We start from the raw sequence: 16,279 nt of genomic DNA, 5'->3' as shown, positions 1-16,279 counted from the left end.
AGAGGAGGAAGAGGAGGAAGAGGAGGAAGAGGAGGAAGAGGAGGAAGGAGAATTAATCACCCATTGCCTTCATGACCTTCCAATATTCCACAGCTCTGAACAGCAGCTCCCAGTCTCCACACACTTCTGCCCAATTTTCCCCCTGTCCCACGAAATGTGAACTCTCACAGAACTCTCACTTGTAAAGCACAACCATTACAAACTGGTTTCTAGGAAGCACAGAGGAATTTCCACCCATCCTGCCCCTCTGAAAAACAAATCTATTTCTAAGTGTGAACACAGAATTTGGAAGCTCTTCTGACCAACGTAACCTCACTGGAAAATCATGGATTTAAAGGAAAACAGCTCCAAAACTTTCCAGGTTATACAGGTGGGTCAGAGATAATCCGTGCTGGTGTAATAAAGGATGCCTTGGATTTATGATCATGGACTGGTTTGGGTTGGGAGGGACCTTAAATCCCATCCAGTGCCACCCCTGCCATGGGCAAGGACACCTCCCACTGTCCCAGGTTGCTCCAAGCCCCATCCAACCTGGCCTTGGGCACTCCCAGGGATCCAGGAGCAGCCACAGCTTCTCTGGGCAAAACACGTAACCAAAACAGCCAAGAAACAGGATGATGTTTAAAGGCACTTCTTGTAGCTCAAAATAAGCCTTTCTATAACACACCAACTCTTCCTGTATAAATATAGGTTTTAAAAATTAATTTAGGTCTCAAACGCTCCTTGAGCATTTTGCTCGTTTTCCAGCTCGTCTGTTTTTTACTATAAGAAGAAAATAACATTCCAGCAAAAAAAAAAAAAAAAAAAAAAGAAACCCCACCCAAAACACTCCAAACAAAGCTCTTCCCCACTCTTTTTCCCCAATGAATTGGGTTCATCGTGTCCTGGTGCAACCCTGACGAAAACCCTCCCAAAATTGGGATGAACTCCAGCACTGCAAGACAAAGGCTAAGGGAGCAAAGGATAGGAGACATTTCCCCCCCAAAATCTGTCACCAACCTGCTTTTACTCTGTGCTCTGTAACCAGCCACTCTGCAGCAGTGCAAAATAAAAGAAGCTCTCAGGGGGCAAATCAATCAATCAATCAATCAATCTGTGCAGGCAAGAACAGCCCAGAACAGTAAATACAATAACCCTGGATAACGCAGGGCGCACGTGCAGGCTCCTCTCCGGAGCTCCCAGGGTGAGCCCAATGTTTTTAACACTGGATGCTACAGAAACAGGAATATTAGACCACTAAAAAAAAAAACCAGAGCCCACCCCAAACTCACACTGCTGCGGATTTCACACGGGTTTGAGAGAGGAAGAAAACAACCCCACGTGCAGTGTTAGACCACCAGCATTTCCTGCACCTTTCCCAACTCCAGGGCTGAGGAATTCCACACCGAGCTCTGCGGAATCAGAGCCTCTTCAGCTCACCATTAAACAGCATTTTCCCCCGATCGCCATCCCACCCCTTTCCACCGAGGAGGAACAGCCACATCTTTACCATTTCAGGCTCTTTTTTGTCCCCCACACGGGCCGGGCAGTCTGGAGAAGGAGCGGGCAGGGATTTCCATCCTCCACAGCCTCTCGGAGCGATGGGAAGTAAATCCTGCTGCTGCCCTTCCTCCCTACCCCCCTCCTCCTCCTCCCCCGGGAAGACAGCTGGGACAACAATGCGGCTGGAATCGCCCTGGCTCCACACTCCGCTTTGTGCCATGTCCTTTGAATAGATCTCATTGTTTACCCTCCTCTCCTTCCGTCCTCTCCATCCCCCACCTCCCTGTAAGCAAAATTTTTTTTCCCCCCGGCTACTGCCCAAAAAAAAAAAAAAAGCGGCGCTGGGACCCCCCCTGAACCAAAGGTTGTGGTGTTTTCCAGGCGCAATTCCCCACATCTCCTGCTCCATCATCAACTTCGCTGCCAGCGCTCACAGCCGCAGCAACACGTTGGCAGCAGCTCTGTCCCCCGGCCCCCCCAAACCCACCCGGGGGAACCCCCAAAATGGGGCGGGGGTTTCACACCGGCACCCCCCAGACTCGGACCCCCCCCACCGCACCCACAGATCCTCCCCAGCCCCATTCATAGAAGGGCCCCCCCTCAGCCCCCCACGGGAGTTTAAATCAGACGGGGGAACCCCCTCCCCAAAACGGATGGGGGGGGGGGAAGAAGGTTCACACCAACACCCCCCAAGCCCGGGGGTCACAGCCCTGAGCCCCCCGCGTTCCCACAGTCACCCCCGAGCCCCAGCCCCATTCACAGACCCCCCCCCCGGGAGTTTACATCCATCGAGAGAACAACCCCCCCCGAAAATGGAGGACTGGAGGGGAGAAGCTTCACCCCAGCCGCCCCCCAAACCCGGGGGTCACAGCCCTGAGCCCACCCGGCCACCCACGGCCGCGACCCCCCTCCCAGCCCCATTCAAACAGCCCCCCCCGCCCCCCCCCCCCCCCCCCCGCGGCCCCGGCGCCCGGGGGGGGCCCTCGGGGCCATCAGGGGGGGATCACACACACACAACCCCCCGCAGCCCGGCCCCCCCAGCGCCTCCCCAGCCGGGCCAGGCCGGGCCTCCCCCTCCGCGGGGCCAGCCGGGGCCTCACCTCAAAGCGGCTCTTAGTGACCCCGTTCATCTCCCTGCGCATGGCGGGGCCGGTGCGGGGGCGGCGGGGGACGCGGGGCCCGGAGGGTGCGGGGGTGCCGGAGCGCGGCCTCCGCCCGGCGCCGCCGCCGCGTCCGCTCCGGCCTCAACTTCGACCCAAAACAAAAACACTCCGCACCTGCCAGCAACGCGCGCGCTCATTGGACGGCGCGGCCGCCGCGCGCCGCGAGGGGGGGGGGGGGCCCGGGGGGGGGGGGGGGGGGGGGGAGGGGGGGGGGGGGGGGGGGGGGGGGGGATGGGAGCGGGTCCGGGGAGAGGGGAGAGGAGGGAGAGGGGAGAGGGGCGCACAGCGAGGGGGGAATGAGGGGTTTGGGTGGTCGCGGAGGGGGGAACCGGGAGTGCCCCGCGGAGGGCGATGGGGGAGAAAAGAGGGGTGCGGAGAGGAGGGGGACGGGAGCGGGGAGAGAGGAGGGAGGGGAATGGGGGACGGCGGAGGGGTGAGGGGAGCGGGACTGCCCGGGGGATCGAGGGGAAGCGGCGCGGGGTTGGGGGTGTGCAGGACCGGGGCTGTCCCGGGGAGGGCGAAGGGATGGGGAGGGAGAGGGACGGGGCGGGGGGGGACACACGACCGAGGCTCCCCCGCCCCCCCACCTACCCCGCAGGCCGCCGCCCCCATCGCGCCGCCGCGGGGGTCTTCCCGCCCCCTCCCCCGGTGCGGAGCGAGGGGCGCTGCCCCCCTTGCCGGGGGTACGGGACCCCCCCGCCCCGCGGGTGCGGGGGCCGCAGGATCCTCCCCCCGGTGTCCGGGGGGCTGCGGGGATCGGGGGTCCCGGGAGGGGAGGGGGGGGGCGTCCCCCGCCCCTCCGCTCTCTTCCGGGAGCAACGAGTTCAGCCAATCAGCGCCCCGCCTCCGGGTGACGTCATGGTGATGTCATTCTAGCGGGAAAATCAAGCGTGGCGGGGATGCCCTTCTCGCCCTCCCCCCATCACGGAGGCGAGAGCTTTGTACCAAAGGGGTTTATTTGCATGTAAATAAACATGTTCTCTGCAATATTTCCAAAAAAGTTGAAATTCCACTTTCCGCCCAAAAAAAACTGCCGCGGGAGCCGGGATATTTACAATTCCAGCGATTTTCCAGCCAGGGATTTATGTACATCATGATAATCGAGGAAAAGAACCAGTTTCTTTTAATCTCCGTGTTCACTTCACCACCTGAGATTAAAAGGTTTGGCTTATATTTAATTTTCACTTTTATCTTTCTGAATACTGAAAGATGTAAAATAATTGAGAATAAGCAAAAATATTCCAAAAATAAACCATTTCTCAGAGCCCGAGCACTGACACCCCAAAGCCTCTGCGTGGTCACACACCTCAGCTCTCCCAGGACTGACGTCATTGGAAGGGGACAGGGCACCAAAATGGGGTGAAGAGCTTTAAATCTGGGACTCGTGCCTCCCGCAGTGGCCAGAGGAGACGTTGTTCCCTCTGTTCCCGCCTTCCACAGGGGGAATTTTGGATACTGAGCTTTGGTCTGGGTGAGGGGAGAGGAAACATGTGCAGCTCGTTCCTTTAAAACACATTTTTGTGTCAATTTCGCTGCTGAACGGGACTTCCTGCCAATTTTTTGTGTGCTTCGACAGCAGGAAAACACAGCTCTGGCTAAGGACAAGTCCAGGGGAGCCAACCTGTGGGATTCCCAGCCTGGATTCCACTTGAAAGTGCTTCTTCTGGAAGGCTGGTTGTGCCCTCGCACAACTCGGAACGGATCGAAGGGCTTGTGTCAAAAGAATGGGTTAAATAAAAACAGGAGAGGGGGGCAGGCAGCGCTCCGGAGGCTGAGCCGGCACCGTTCCCAACGCAGCCCCTGGAGCAGGGGCTCCAGCTAAATTCCTCTGGGATTGTATCCCTGACATCCTCTTCATCACTCGATTCCGACGCTGCGTGAAGCAACAGCGTTTGCTCCAGGTTTGGATTTAATTCCCACTTTCCTATCGTTTCAGCCCCTGAGGACGGGAGCTCTGGTGAGGGGGAGGTTGTGGTGTGCAGGACACCCAGGAGCAAGGGATAAATATTGGAAAATATGAGAAGGGAAAGTTCTCCAGAGCTGGGGGAAGCTTGGGAGAAATTCAGGCTCCCACGCTCTGCAGGAGCCCCGGAATTAAACTGGAGGCAGAAGGAAGAGGTGAAAAATCCCTACAATTAATGGGATAGTTGCCAACCTACTGAAAAGGCACCGGCCTTTCCAAAAAGCTGGGAACCAAACAGCTTTCCTGGGGTATCCCAGGATGGGAAATTTTAAAAGTTCAAAAGAAACTCAAATCCTTGACATCTTTTCACGCTGCATCCCCAAAGGTGAAGTGTAACCCCCACTCCCACGGGGAAATCCTGGCCTCCAGAACTGACAGCAAAATCCTGTGGGAGCAGGATCCTGCTCAGTACATAATTCCAAAGGAGATGTGTTTGCAGAACTCCTGATTTCCCACATTCCTCTTCAGTGAATCAGATGAAACTGCTTTTAAAAATAAAACACTCTCCTGAGTCTCTTTTCCTTTCAGGGACCACAAGATCAGCCTGGAGAGGATGCCTGAGTCATGCTCCTAATTCCAGCCAAAAGGGGAAAATCCATCTTTTAAGGAAATCAATGCTTCTCCTGCAACTCTGATCCCAGCTGAGCCACTCCGGGACTGTTTTCCAGGCAGTGCCAGTGCCAAGCAGGACACGGCTCCGTCGGCCGGACAATCCTTCCCAGGGCAGTGCCTGTGTGTGTGACCACAATTCCCAGCTGAGCAGCACGAGGGGATTCCAGGGAAACTCGCTGGTGCAGACAGGAGTCCCTTTTCCACGGTGATTTGCTGGAATTTCACCACGCTGGAATGTCACCAAAGCTGCAGAGCCGCCCAAACCCACGGGCTCTACCCAAATTCCCGTCGGGGGAAAACAAGGAGCACGAGGCAGAGGCATTCCCACATGGAGGTGAATAAATAGCTAAAACAAAAGGGAAGGCAAACCCAAGGCAGCAGCAATCCCTCAGAGCTGTGACCTGGGATAAAACCTTGATTTCCATGAGGCACCGGAGGCACCGCGCTGAGCCGGGCATTGAACGAAGGAATGCCGTGGGAACAAGAGAAATTAAAAACCTCGTGGTTTTCCTTCTTCCAAAGAATTAAAACCCAACCCTAAAACATTTCCTAAAGTAATTACTTTTAAAACTTCCTACATCCAAAAGGAGCTTATCCTGAATGGGAAGAGGGCAGAGGGACTGGGATCTCCCAGACCAGCCTATGTCTGTTTGCCCCATTTGGGAGCTGCTCCCACATTCCCACGCTCGGCTTCACCCCCGTTAATTCCAACAGGGATGATAATACTTGTAAATTCAGGAAGAATGGAAGTGCCCACAGGATGAAGGCCACAGGCAGGGACCTGGCTGCTGGCACTCACACCTTCTGCACAGACCTTGGTGGTCTGAAAATCTTGGAAATATCTTGGAAATACTTATTTTTCCCTTCTCCAAACACACCCCGTGAAGATCCGTGTGGCAAGTTTGGGATGAATCCTTCCTTCCTTCCCTCCAGGACCCGCAGGCCCTGCAGACAGCTCGTCTGGGAGAATTAATTGCCAATTAGAGCAACATCCATGAGATCATCATCTTCCTCCCCGATCAGGAACTCGGGGCTGGCCCGGGACGGCCGCTCGGCCGAGAGGATGGCACTGCTCGCCATGGACAGAGACTGATCCGCCGAGATCGGGGACTTGGACCAGCTCTCCGGCTTCATGCCGTGGGATTTCTTCTTGTCCCTGTCCTTATCCCGCTCCCGATCTCTGTCCCGGTCTTTGTCTTTCACTTTTTTCTTCTCCTTTTTGTGCTTCTTGTGTTTCTCGGCGCTGTACTCGGGCAGGGGCCGGATGCCGTCGTCGGAGCTGGGGCTGTTCTGGTAGGATTTCTCGGCGATGGAGGAGCCCGACTCACTCTCGCTGTCGATGTTCTGGGGGGTGTACGCCGGGGACTTGCTGTGGCTGGGGGAGCAGCGCTCGTGCTTGGGGGTGGAGCCGCTGATCAGGGGGGATCCGTAGCTTTTGGAAGAAGCCATCTGAGGCCTCAGGCCGTCCCCGCCCCCTTCCCCGGGTTTCTGCAGAGTTACTTTGGCTTTAATGCTGGGGGAACCACCATCGTGTTTGCTGATGATAATTTTGGCCACTCCAGTGCTTCCGACGTTTTTGGAATCCGAGTTCTTCTTGGAAGAGTCAACAGATCCTCCAGAAACAGAGACCTTCGATTTCTCCTTTTCGCTCTTCTCCCGCTTTCCCTGGAACTCCCCTCCAGACATGTTGTGTTTGGAGGACATTGTATGGCTTGAGGAATTGGAACTCGGCCCCATCTGTCCATCCATGGGGTCGTCTCCGCCAGGCCCGCTCGTGACCACCCCGTGCTTCAGCTTGTCTATGACTGCGGTCAGCGATGGCTTCTTGTTTCTGCTCGGGGACTTGCCTTTGGAGCTTCCATGCTGGTTCTGGGATGAAGACATGGAAGACCCACTGGATGAAAAGGAAGATGAAGATGCCGTGGAGGAATTGGACGAGGGGGGTGGTTTCTGTGACATAGACCCGGAGGAGCCCATTCCTGAAGACGATTTCATGCTGGAGCTTGAGCCAGTCCCAGACATGTGAGACCCACCGGAACCTGAACTGATGGGTGACTTTGCTTTAGACGACGGGGGAGTACCTGGGACAGGTTTCATGGGAGAGGCGAGTTTGTCAGAACCCCCCGAGGGTCTCGAGTGAGATGGAGAGATGTTTGGTTTGCTCATGGAAGGGTTCATGAGGGACGATGGCTTTCCTTGAGGTTTCATCTTGGTGCTGCCAGAGCCGGTGCTGAGGCCGTGCTTGGTGATGGGGGAGGATCCCGGCTTTCCCACCGACTGGGCTGAGCCCTTGGACTGACCCGAACCGGAGCCACCTTGGCTGGAGTAGAGGCTGCTGCTCATCTTTGAGCCAGAAGACCCTTCTGATTTGCTTTTAATTTTGCCTGAGGTTGAAGAGGAGGAAGAAGAGGAGGAGGAGGAAGAATGGCTATGATGGCTTTTGCTACTGGAGGAGGTGACAGAACCACTACTCGTGTACTGGCCGTGTGAAGACGGTTTGCCAACAGTCACTGTTCCTTTTGGGATCTGAATGGTTATTTTTGGAATAGGAGGAGTAGCTACCCCGGGAGGAGTCTGGGATCTGCCCGAACTCCCCGGAGACTTGGACCCACCTGTGCTTGCTGGCGGCGTGAAGGGCCTGTTAGACGAACTGTGAGATGGAGATTTCCCATCTGTCTCCTGCTTCTTCCGCTTTGGAAGTTTCTCTTTGCTTTTGCCATCACTGGATGGCGTCCGGCTGCGCTTCCCTGGCTTCCCATCTATCCCGGCACCTGCCATGGCACTTCCAGACCCATTGCCTTCCTTTACCCGTTTCTGAGACTTCTCTTTTCCTAAATCCCCTGTGTTCAGCAAAGGGCTCTGACCTCCACTGTGGTGCTCCATGATGTCGGAGGACCCCAGTGCTTTGCTGGCAGCTGCAATAATACTAAAATCCACCGTATCGGACGGAGTGCTCCCCTTAAATTTATTTTCCCCCCCGTCAGCCCCCAAGACTTGCACCCCCAAATTAGTTAGAGCCTGGGGGGCATAGCCCTTGAAATCGTCAGTGTCTCCGCTCTGACTGCTCTCATCAAAGTATTCCTCCCCAAAACCGCTCTGGCTCTGGCTGTTCAGCAAGTCAGGGTTGAAATCTACCCCGTCTGGAAAAAAATGGTTGGAGGAGTCGCTGTTGGGGCTCACAGCGGCGTCCGCGATCAGGTCCGCGGGGTCTGTGTAGGGGTTCTCACTACTGTTGGTCTGAAAAACATCGGGGTCAAAGAGGGCACTTTGTGAATGTCCTGAACTAGAAGAGTCTCTGACTGGAGTCCCAATGGGTGGGCAGTCCTCGGTACTGGTGGGCAGCTTGGAAGCCTCCTCCGCTATATCCGAGAGGATGTCGGTGACATCGGCCCCGATGCTGTCCGAGCTGGACAGGCGAACCATCCTCTGGATACTGGGCTGCGCGTGGGGGAGCGCCTGGGGGTAGGTGGTAGGAGGAGTGCTGCACTGGCTGGGTGCTGGAGTAATATGAGGGGTGTCCAGGGTGTCTGCAGTCATGTTGACATCAAAAATGGGGTTCTGGGAGTCAACATCCATGGAAAAGAGCTCCCTCTGGAAATCATCCTCAGTCTGGTGCTTGGGCTTGTCGGCTGGCATGCGGGATTTTTTTTTCTTTTGCTTATTCCCCCCAGGGCCCATTTCCATTCTGGGGGAGCCAGAGGAAGAGTTCTGCCTTTCCAGAGGGCTGCTCCCATACAGAGTGGAGAAATCCTGAGGAGGATTCTCCTTAAGAAGGTTCATGAGCATGGGGTGGTTCTTGGTGTTGCTGGCTGGTGAGGATACTGGTGGTGGTGTGTGGTGGGGGGGGGTTGGACTTGAGCCAATGGTAGACCCCACATTCCCTGTGATCTGCAACAAACTAGTGAGAATAGGGTTCTGAGACACTTTGCTGAAGTCCTCCCCATGGCCCACCGAGTCATGCCTCTCTTTCATGCTTATGCTCATGTTAAACAAAGTAGTGATGGGCCCCCCAGGAAAAGTGTTGGTTGGGGTGGTGGTCCCACTCATTGGGTTGCTGCCTGTGGTCATGCCATACCCTGGGCTGCTGGCTGGGGGCAGGTTTTTCTTCACCATGTCTTCAACTGTCTCTGCAATGAGGGACAGGGCTGGGGTGTCAGCTTGAATGGTTTCTGCTTTCCTGCGGATGGCTCTCATGGTGACAGGGATGGACATGCACCTGCAAGACACAGCAGAGAGTCAGGGTGGGGTTGGCTGCCCTTAGCCAAGGTCACTGGGGCAGTTTTACACCTCCATCAGGTATAAAACGAGCACTCAGGGGCTTGCACAGGAGAGCAGCAGGTCCAGGGTTTATGTCCTGCTGTTCTGCTTGGATTCACATTTATCCCACCACCCTTATCCAGCCACGAGACACCAGCGCCTTTATGCACCGCCTTGCAATCACAGAGGGAGAATTAATCAATTAACTCTAATAACTGATGGCTGACAGATCGTTATCTGGTAGTTAAAAAGCACAGGATGCAATCATAGAATCATGGAATGGCTTGGGTAGGAAGGGGCCTTAAAGCTCATCCAGTGCCACCCCTGCCATGGGCAAGGACACCTCCCACTGTCCCAGGGTGCTCCAAGCCCTGTCCAGCCTGGCCTTGGACACTTCCAGGGATCCAGGGGCAGCCACAGCTTCTCTGGGCAGCCTGTGCCAGGGCCTGCCCACCCTCACAGGGAGGGATTTCTTCCCAATATCCCATCTAAAAGCACTGTTTCAGTTTAAAGCCATTCCCCATTGTCCTGTCCTGATGAAGGAATCTGGGTTGTTACTCTGATTCTGCCAGAAAACTCCTTTATCTAAGCTTGGCAAACCTGATTTCCTGCAACCTTATAAAAATCCCAGGATGGCTTGGGTTGGAAGGGCTTAAAGCCCATGCAGTTCCACCCCTCTGCCATGGGCAGGGGCAGCTTTTTGAGCTCAAAAATCAGTGATAACTCCACATTCTCCTCAGGGATGACGAGTCTATAACGTGCTGAATGCAAAACCAGTGATTCTCACTCAAAAGGTGACAGGAGTGTTGTGCCCTGTGAACATCCTGCTCTGTTCTGAATGGAACTGAGGTGGAGGAACCTGGATAAAAGCCCTGTGTAAACAACAAACTCAAAAATTAGCAGCTACAGTTCAACATCTGGTATTGAATTTTCAGCAGGGCTGTGAGTTTTTCTCTCTTCCAAACAAGCACAGAACAGCTCCAGAACTGCTGGATGAACACGAGAAGGAGCAGAACTCATCTGTGTGGTTGGGAGTGCAAGGTGGGACAAAATCCCAGCTTACCTTTGAACAACCTTGGCAATGAAATCATCTGTACAGATGAGGGCATCGGACAGCCCTTTGTACAGCTTGCAGTTCACATGGGTGGAGTCCTGCACATCCATCACCACTGCAAGAGAGAGCAGGTGTTTAGGAGAGATCAAAATCCTGCACACAGAGCGAGGAAACCCTGCCAGCCTTCCCAAAAATGCTGTTCCTGCTGCCCCTGAGCCCACTTACCACACACCAGGGAGTCGTTCACGGGGTGCTGGAAGGATACGCTGAAACAGGAGTCAGAGAGAGGACAAACTTCAAACTGCAGGATCCCAGGAGAATCTGAAAGGCACAGGAAACATTAACTGAGGGAAGAGTGCAGATGAACCAGAGCCTCAAAACCCCCACAAAGACGGGATAAAAATAAGGGAAGCAGCAGAGGCCTCATTTCTTATGAGGAAAACTACCCAGGGTTCATCATTCCCACGTCATATTCCTCTGGAGGTGGCACCCACCTTCCTTCAGGACTGTCCTCTTGACACAGCTGCCGATGAGGGTGTTGTAGGCCACCTGGTGCCGGATCAAGCTGAGGATGAGGGGCACCCGGCCGGGGTGCTGGAAGGCGATTTTGCTGATCAGAGTTCCCTGGAGGCTTCGTCCGTCCGGGAGAGGAGCGTCTTTGTTCAGGAAGTAACAGTGCTGCTGTCCTGGAAGAGCCTGACAAACAATTCCTGCTTTAGTCCAGCCGGGTAGAGGGGGATAAGGGACATCCAGCAGTGCCCAGAAGCCACTGACACCACATCACCTTTCTGGCTGAAAGGGACAAACACCGAGGACGTTTTCCTTCCACTCTGAACAAGGAAAACATGATTTTCATTCCTCAAAAGTACTGCCCAACAGCATTCACTGTTCCCACTAAAACAGTTTCACATTGGATGACATCCCTTCTGGGGAGAGAATCCTCTGGAGTTAACACTCATTCACAGATTTAAGGATTTCTCACAAAATGTTGCAATTCATTCAGCCACACATCACTGCACAAAAGGAAGGGACAGATCCTGGGAAGGCTCAGCCCCTCTGCTCTCCTCCCTGCAGCTGCACTCCAACAGCAAAGCATCTTTCAATACCTCATTTTCCTAATCACCATGGTCATCATGGAATGGTTTGGGTTGGGAGGAATGTTAAAGCCCATCCAATCCCACCCCCTGCCATGGGCAGGGACACCTCCCACTGTCTCACATCGCTCCAAGCCCTGTCCAACCTGGCCTTGGACACTTCCAGGGACGGGGCAGCCACAGATTCTCTGGGAACCTGTGCCAGAGCCCTGTACCTGAATCCTAACACTTGAAGAACAAGTTTTGTCCTGGAATAAATACTGAACCCATTTATCCCACTTGGAAGACAGCTGAACCAGCTGAACCCCCCCTGAAATGCTGCTGTGGAGGTGTCCCAGGCTGGCTGGGAGAGCACACTTACTGCGTAGAAGCGCATGTTGTGGTTCAGGGGCAGGGGATCGGCCTCCTTGGACAACTCAAACTGCGTGATCAGCTCATACAGGGGGACAAACGTGGGTGACGTGTCAAACAGTGGGATACCTGAGGGGACAAGACAGCATGGAATGATGGCACCTGGGAGCCAGGGAGAGATGGTGGGAGAACCTGTCCAGGTTTTACTGAGAACAGCACAAAACCCCGAGCAACTTCCCCGGCACATGTTAAAAATCAGCAGCGTTTACTGATAGAAACAAGGAGACATTAATAAAACCCTGGAGATGAAACATTAATAAAACCCTGACAGCTCTGCAACCCACCTGTGCAGCTCTGGAGTTTCTGGATGAAAGCTCGAGACACTGGAATGGGACGTGGGAACTTCAGGAAGAAACAAGCTGGCAAGTCCACACTGTTGGCACTGGTGATCGAGGAGAAAGACGGAGTTCTGAAAGATTGGGGGGGACAAAAGGTCCTGTGAGCTGCAGGGCTTCTGCTGTCACCTGACACAACATTTATGTTTCCTCAAATACACAGTTACACCTTAAAAATAAAAGCACCCCTCAGGAGCACCTCAGAGCCCTGAAACAGGCCTTTCTTGGCCTAAAGACAGCACTTGTGTAACTCACATCATGCTGTGACATCACACAGCCATTCCCCACTGACGCCAGCTGAGTGCTGGCCTCGTGTCCTGCCCTTACCCTTTGCTGTCCACGGGGTGGGAGCCCATGATCAGGGGAGCAATTGGAAGTTTGTGCATTGCCATGGTTCCCTCGACTGTCACGGACACGTTCATGCCCAGCGAGCGAGGAACTGCGGGGGGAAGCAAGAGAAGAACCCGACAAGGACATAAGCTGATGGAAAAAAAACCCATTCAGTGCAAGTTTTGTGGATTAAACATTAATTAAATATACTCTCCATCCCTGGAAGTGTCCAAGGCCAAGTTGGATGGGGCTTGGAGCAACCTGGGATAGTGGAAGGTGTCCCTGCCCATGGAATTGGATGAGCCTTAGGGTGCTTTCCAACACAAAACATTCTGTGACTCCATAAAATATCACTCTGGTGGAAATATCTGGCTTCCCCCACAAGGCACAGAGTTCACTGTTCACCTCCAGGACTAAATGGAAAACAGCCAAACTGACTGTTCTACCCAGAGCTCCACTTCCCTCTTGCCAGGTGGATCAGTTGCGTCACTCTCAAAATATTTTCCAAATGCATTTGTGAGTTCGTCGTTCGCTCTTTGCAAAGCAAAACAAATAATGATTTTGGATAATTTCCCCCTCTTCTTTCCTGACAACTGGAGCTCGGTTTTGGCATTTTAACAAGAGCCAGATGTCCGTGCATAGAAACAATCTCCCAGTATGAGGGAAGAGGCACCAGGCTGGATGGGGCTCTGAGGAACCCGGGATAGTGGAAGTGTCCCTGCCCATGGCAGAGGGTTGGAACTGGATGAGCTTTAAGGTGCCTCCCAACCCAAACCATTCTGGGATTCTATGTTTTTACTCAGACAACAAAACAAATCCCGTGTTAAAATGAGATTCACTCCAAGGAAAAAGGCTCTGCCTGCAAACAGTCACCCCACGACCCCACAGGAGCCCAGCTCTGACTCCAGCACAGCCACAAGGTCCAATGGTCAATGGTCACCTGGGCCAGTGTTTGCACCTGGGCTCACTAAAGCTGGGTCCTCCACAGGACAGCCTGTGACAGGGTGACAGCAGAGGAGAGCTAGGCTGGAATTCTGCTTCCTTCTCTGCCTCAAGCAGCAGCAGCCCCCAGCAGCCCCACAGCTGACCTACCATTGTTCTCGTGCAAAACCACGGGGGCTCCAGTGCCATCCTCAAATAAATCATAGGGGGAGACGTAATATTTGAGGTTCATCAGGAGACCTGGGGGAGAGAAACTCCTGATGAGGCGTCCTGAGAAGCCAACCTGATCATCCCCACACCCCAAAGCCACACAAACACCTTGTCCCTCTTTTACTTTGATTATTTTTCCATCAGTTAATGTGAAACTATCACCCATAATGAGGGCCAAGAACAAATAAATTTTCATTAATTCCTTTTTTTTAAAGTGTGAATCACAAGTACCTCCACTCCTGGGGGTGAGATAGCCAACACTGCCATGCAGGATCTTGTCCAGGGGGTTTGCATTGGTGGCTTGCCTGCAAGAGAGGCAATCACAGGCTGAAACAAGCCACAGCCACACCTGAAGCCAAAATTCATGTGCTGAGACTGATTTTAACCCAAAATACACATTTCTGGGACCCAAAGAAGGCCTGATCTTACTGTACAGGCAAAACAAAAGCTGCTTTACTCTGCAGCATGGCTGGTTGATCACTGAACCTACAGCAGTGAAACAGGACCAAAGCTTTCTCAATTTCTTACTGTAAAACACATGACCACTAAATCCATCAAGCTACAAACTTTTTATTTTGACTTTTAGACTCTCTTCTAATCAATTTCCACAGTTAAAAAGGAATTTCTCAGAGCTCTGAGCATTTATAGGTATTTACAAAACCCACCCAACCACACAGACACCACAAACTCACCAATACATCCCAGCCATCTTTTGGAGATCCAACTCCAAGGACTGCAGAGCCAAGTACATTTTAGTTTTAAGTTTGCTTAGGAAAAAAGAAAAAAAAACCCAATTAAACAATATAAGAAAACTTGAAAGGAACTGTGCAGTGCAAACCTACAAGCTTGGAGGGTTGTTTCATTTTTTATGTGTGGGTATAAATAAATGTATTCTAGACTTATTATTTCATTTTATATATGTGGATATAAATGAATTCTGGACTTACTTGTCCCCTGGCAGCTTATACAGGTTCACAAGTCCCCTCAGATGCTTTGAAAACTCATCAAAATTTTTCTCTCTGAAAGGAAAAGGGAGGAAAAGTTACTAAGTATTCAAATTAGTAACAGATAGGTTTCATTTTAAAAAGTGACATCAATACAGACACTGAGCCAATTAAAAAAAAAGACTTTTGCTACATGAAAGCTACAAAATTTGTTCTTGCAATGATTCAGCTTTAACCTGCTGTGGGCTTTGAGGATACTTTGCACAGCAGCCAGAATCACAAGATCTGAGTCAAAGCCAGAAAATCCCCTGGAGAAGGGAAGACACTTGGTAGGGAAGGAGCAGCTGTGAAGAATTTTGTGTTTCCAGACATCAAATAGCATCAGAACATTACAGGAAAGAGAAACGTGCGAAGAAACACAACATCCCACCCTTGTCACTCACCTCAGATGTTGCACCAGTTCTGGACAGCTCTGAAAAGGAAAGAACACACAAGGATATCAGTGTGGAATGCAGCCACTCCAGGCTTTGTGCAGCTCTGAACTGGGAAATACCAGGACAGGGAAATTCCCGAGCACCAGCTTTTCCTGGGAAGCCACACAATGCTCACAACCACACCTCGCTGTGGTTCTACTTCTGCTCCTCAACTCCTGCTTGGACAAGTCCCAGCAATAACATTTCCTCTTAAATTATTAATTTGAAATAAACTTCTCAAATTGTGAAGCCTTAGGTTGAAAATCTATGACCTTACATAGGGATATTAAAAATGGGCTGTTTCCAGGAGAGGCCAATCAAACACCAACCTCAAACTCCTCCACAGGCAGTAAAGCCATTTTCTCCCAGCTTTCCACATTTTAGAACTTTCCATTCCCACATCTGAGCTTTGTAAGAATAATTTCCCTTCTCTTTCCTTGGAAACACAGTGATAACTTCCATAAAATTCTCAGAAACACTGAGGTAACTTCCTCAAATAATTCTGCCAGTTGTAAATCCATAGTGTGCATTGATCAGAGTATCCCACAGGAGCAAACTACTCCATGGAGGATTTTACTTCCCACTAGAACGAGCAGCAGGGGTGTGACTCTGGCTCTAAGGGAATGTTAAATACAACTCATTTCCTCTGCTCAAACCAAAGGGAGGTAAATGGCAATCCCAAAAGGACAAGGGTTCCTCTTTCCTAGGAATACACACCACGGGGTTTTCTCCATGGTGAGCCACCTTGACATCACAGAGCAGCCCTGTAGGATCCAACTGCACTTCCACATAAAACATGTCCGAGGTGATGTAACACTCGGTGCCGTTCGCACTCAGGTGGGAGCCGAGGCTTCCAGAGGAAACAGAACAAAAATCGCTGTGAGATGCACAGAAAACCCCCGGAAAACCCCCAGAAACACCCCCAGAAACACCCCCCAATCTAAGCACACAAAACTCCCCAGTCCAAGCACACAAAACCCCACAATCCAAGCACACAAACCTCCCAATC

At 52.6% G+C, this 16,279-nt stretch overlaps 2 protein-coding genes and 1 long non-coding RNA gene across 7 annotated transcripts in view; 1 reads left to right on the top strand and 2 right to left on the bottom strand.

Moving 5' to 3' along the window:
- The window catches only part of LOC121664600, a 5,019-nt gene extending 4,603 nt beyond the window's left edge, over positions 1-416 (top strand). Inside the window, exon 2 of the long non-coding RNA XR_006016043.1 lies at positions 1-416. This exon is cut by the window's left edge and continues 1,748 nt beyond it. This is a non-coding gene — a long non-coding RNA (uncharacterized LOC121664600).
- The window catches only part of FBXL20 (F-box and leucine rich repeat protein 20), a 37,958-nt gene extending 34,575 nt beyond the window's left edge, over positions 1-3,383 (bottom strand). For 2 of the 4 annotated variants that reach the window (XM_042027993.1, XM_042027994.1), the window contains exon 1: positions 1,490-1,717. In XM_042027993.1, coding sequence (XP_041883927.1) covers positions 1,490-1,702 — 213 coding nt within the window. In that variant the 5' untranslated portion in view covers positions 1,703-1,717. Of the gene's footprint in view, positions 1-1,489; positions 1,718-2,582; positions 2,693-3,236 lie in introns of those variants that run through there. The other 2 variants (XM_042027997.1, XM_042027995.1) reach the window with 2 other exon arrangements.
- A 200-nt stretch (positions 3,384-3,583) lies between these two features.
- The window catches only part of MED1 (mediator complex subunit 1), a 17,333-nt gene continuing 4,637 nt past the window's right edge, over positions 3,584-16,279 (bottom strand). For both annotated transcript variants that reach the window (XM_042027987.1, XM_042027988.1), the window contains exons 5-17: positions 15,988-16,120; positions 15,241-15,269; positions 14,801-14,872; positions 14,546-14,620; positions 14,085-14,158; positions 13,794-13,883; positions 12,699-12,810; positions 12,321-12,445; positions 11,987-12,105; positions 11,026-11,227; positions 10,757-10,852; positions 10,541-10,646; positions 3,584-9,436 (exon numbers count right to left, since the gene is read on the bottom strand). In XM_042027987.1, coding sequence (XP_041883921.1) covers positions 6,190-9,436; positions 10,541-10,646; positions 10,757-10,852; positions 11,026-11,227; positions 11,987-12,105; positions 12,321-12,445; positions 12,699-12,810; positions 13,794-13,883; positions 14,085-14,158; positions 14,546-14,620; positions 14,801-14,872; positions 15,241-15,269; positions 15,988-16,120 — 4,480 coding nt within the window. In that variant the 3' untranslated portion in view covers positions 3,584-6,189. The remainder of the gene's footprint in view (positions 9,437-10,540; positions 10,647-10,756; positions 10,853-11,025; positions 11,228-11,986; positions 12,106-12,320; positions 12,446-12,698; positions 12,811-13,793; positions 13,884-14,084; positions 14,159-14,545; positions 14,621-14,800; positions 14,873-15,240; positions 15,270-15,987; positions 16,121-16,279) is intronic.

Source organism: Corvus kubaryi, unplaced genomic scaffold (assembly GCF_017639235.1).
Source record: "Corvus kubaryi isolate FWS band 111438036 unplaced genomic scaffold, C.kubaryi_AGA036_p1.0 37301, whole genome shotgun sequence".
Taxonomy (NCBI): Eukaryota; Metazoa; Chordata; class Aves; order Passeriformes; family Corvidae; genus Corvus; species Corvus kubaryi.
The sequence above is the reverse complement of the archived record's forward strand: the minus strand, read 5'-3'. Positions and strand labels throughout refer to the sequence as shown.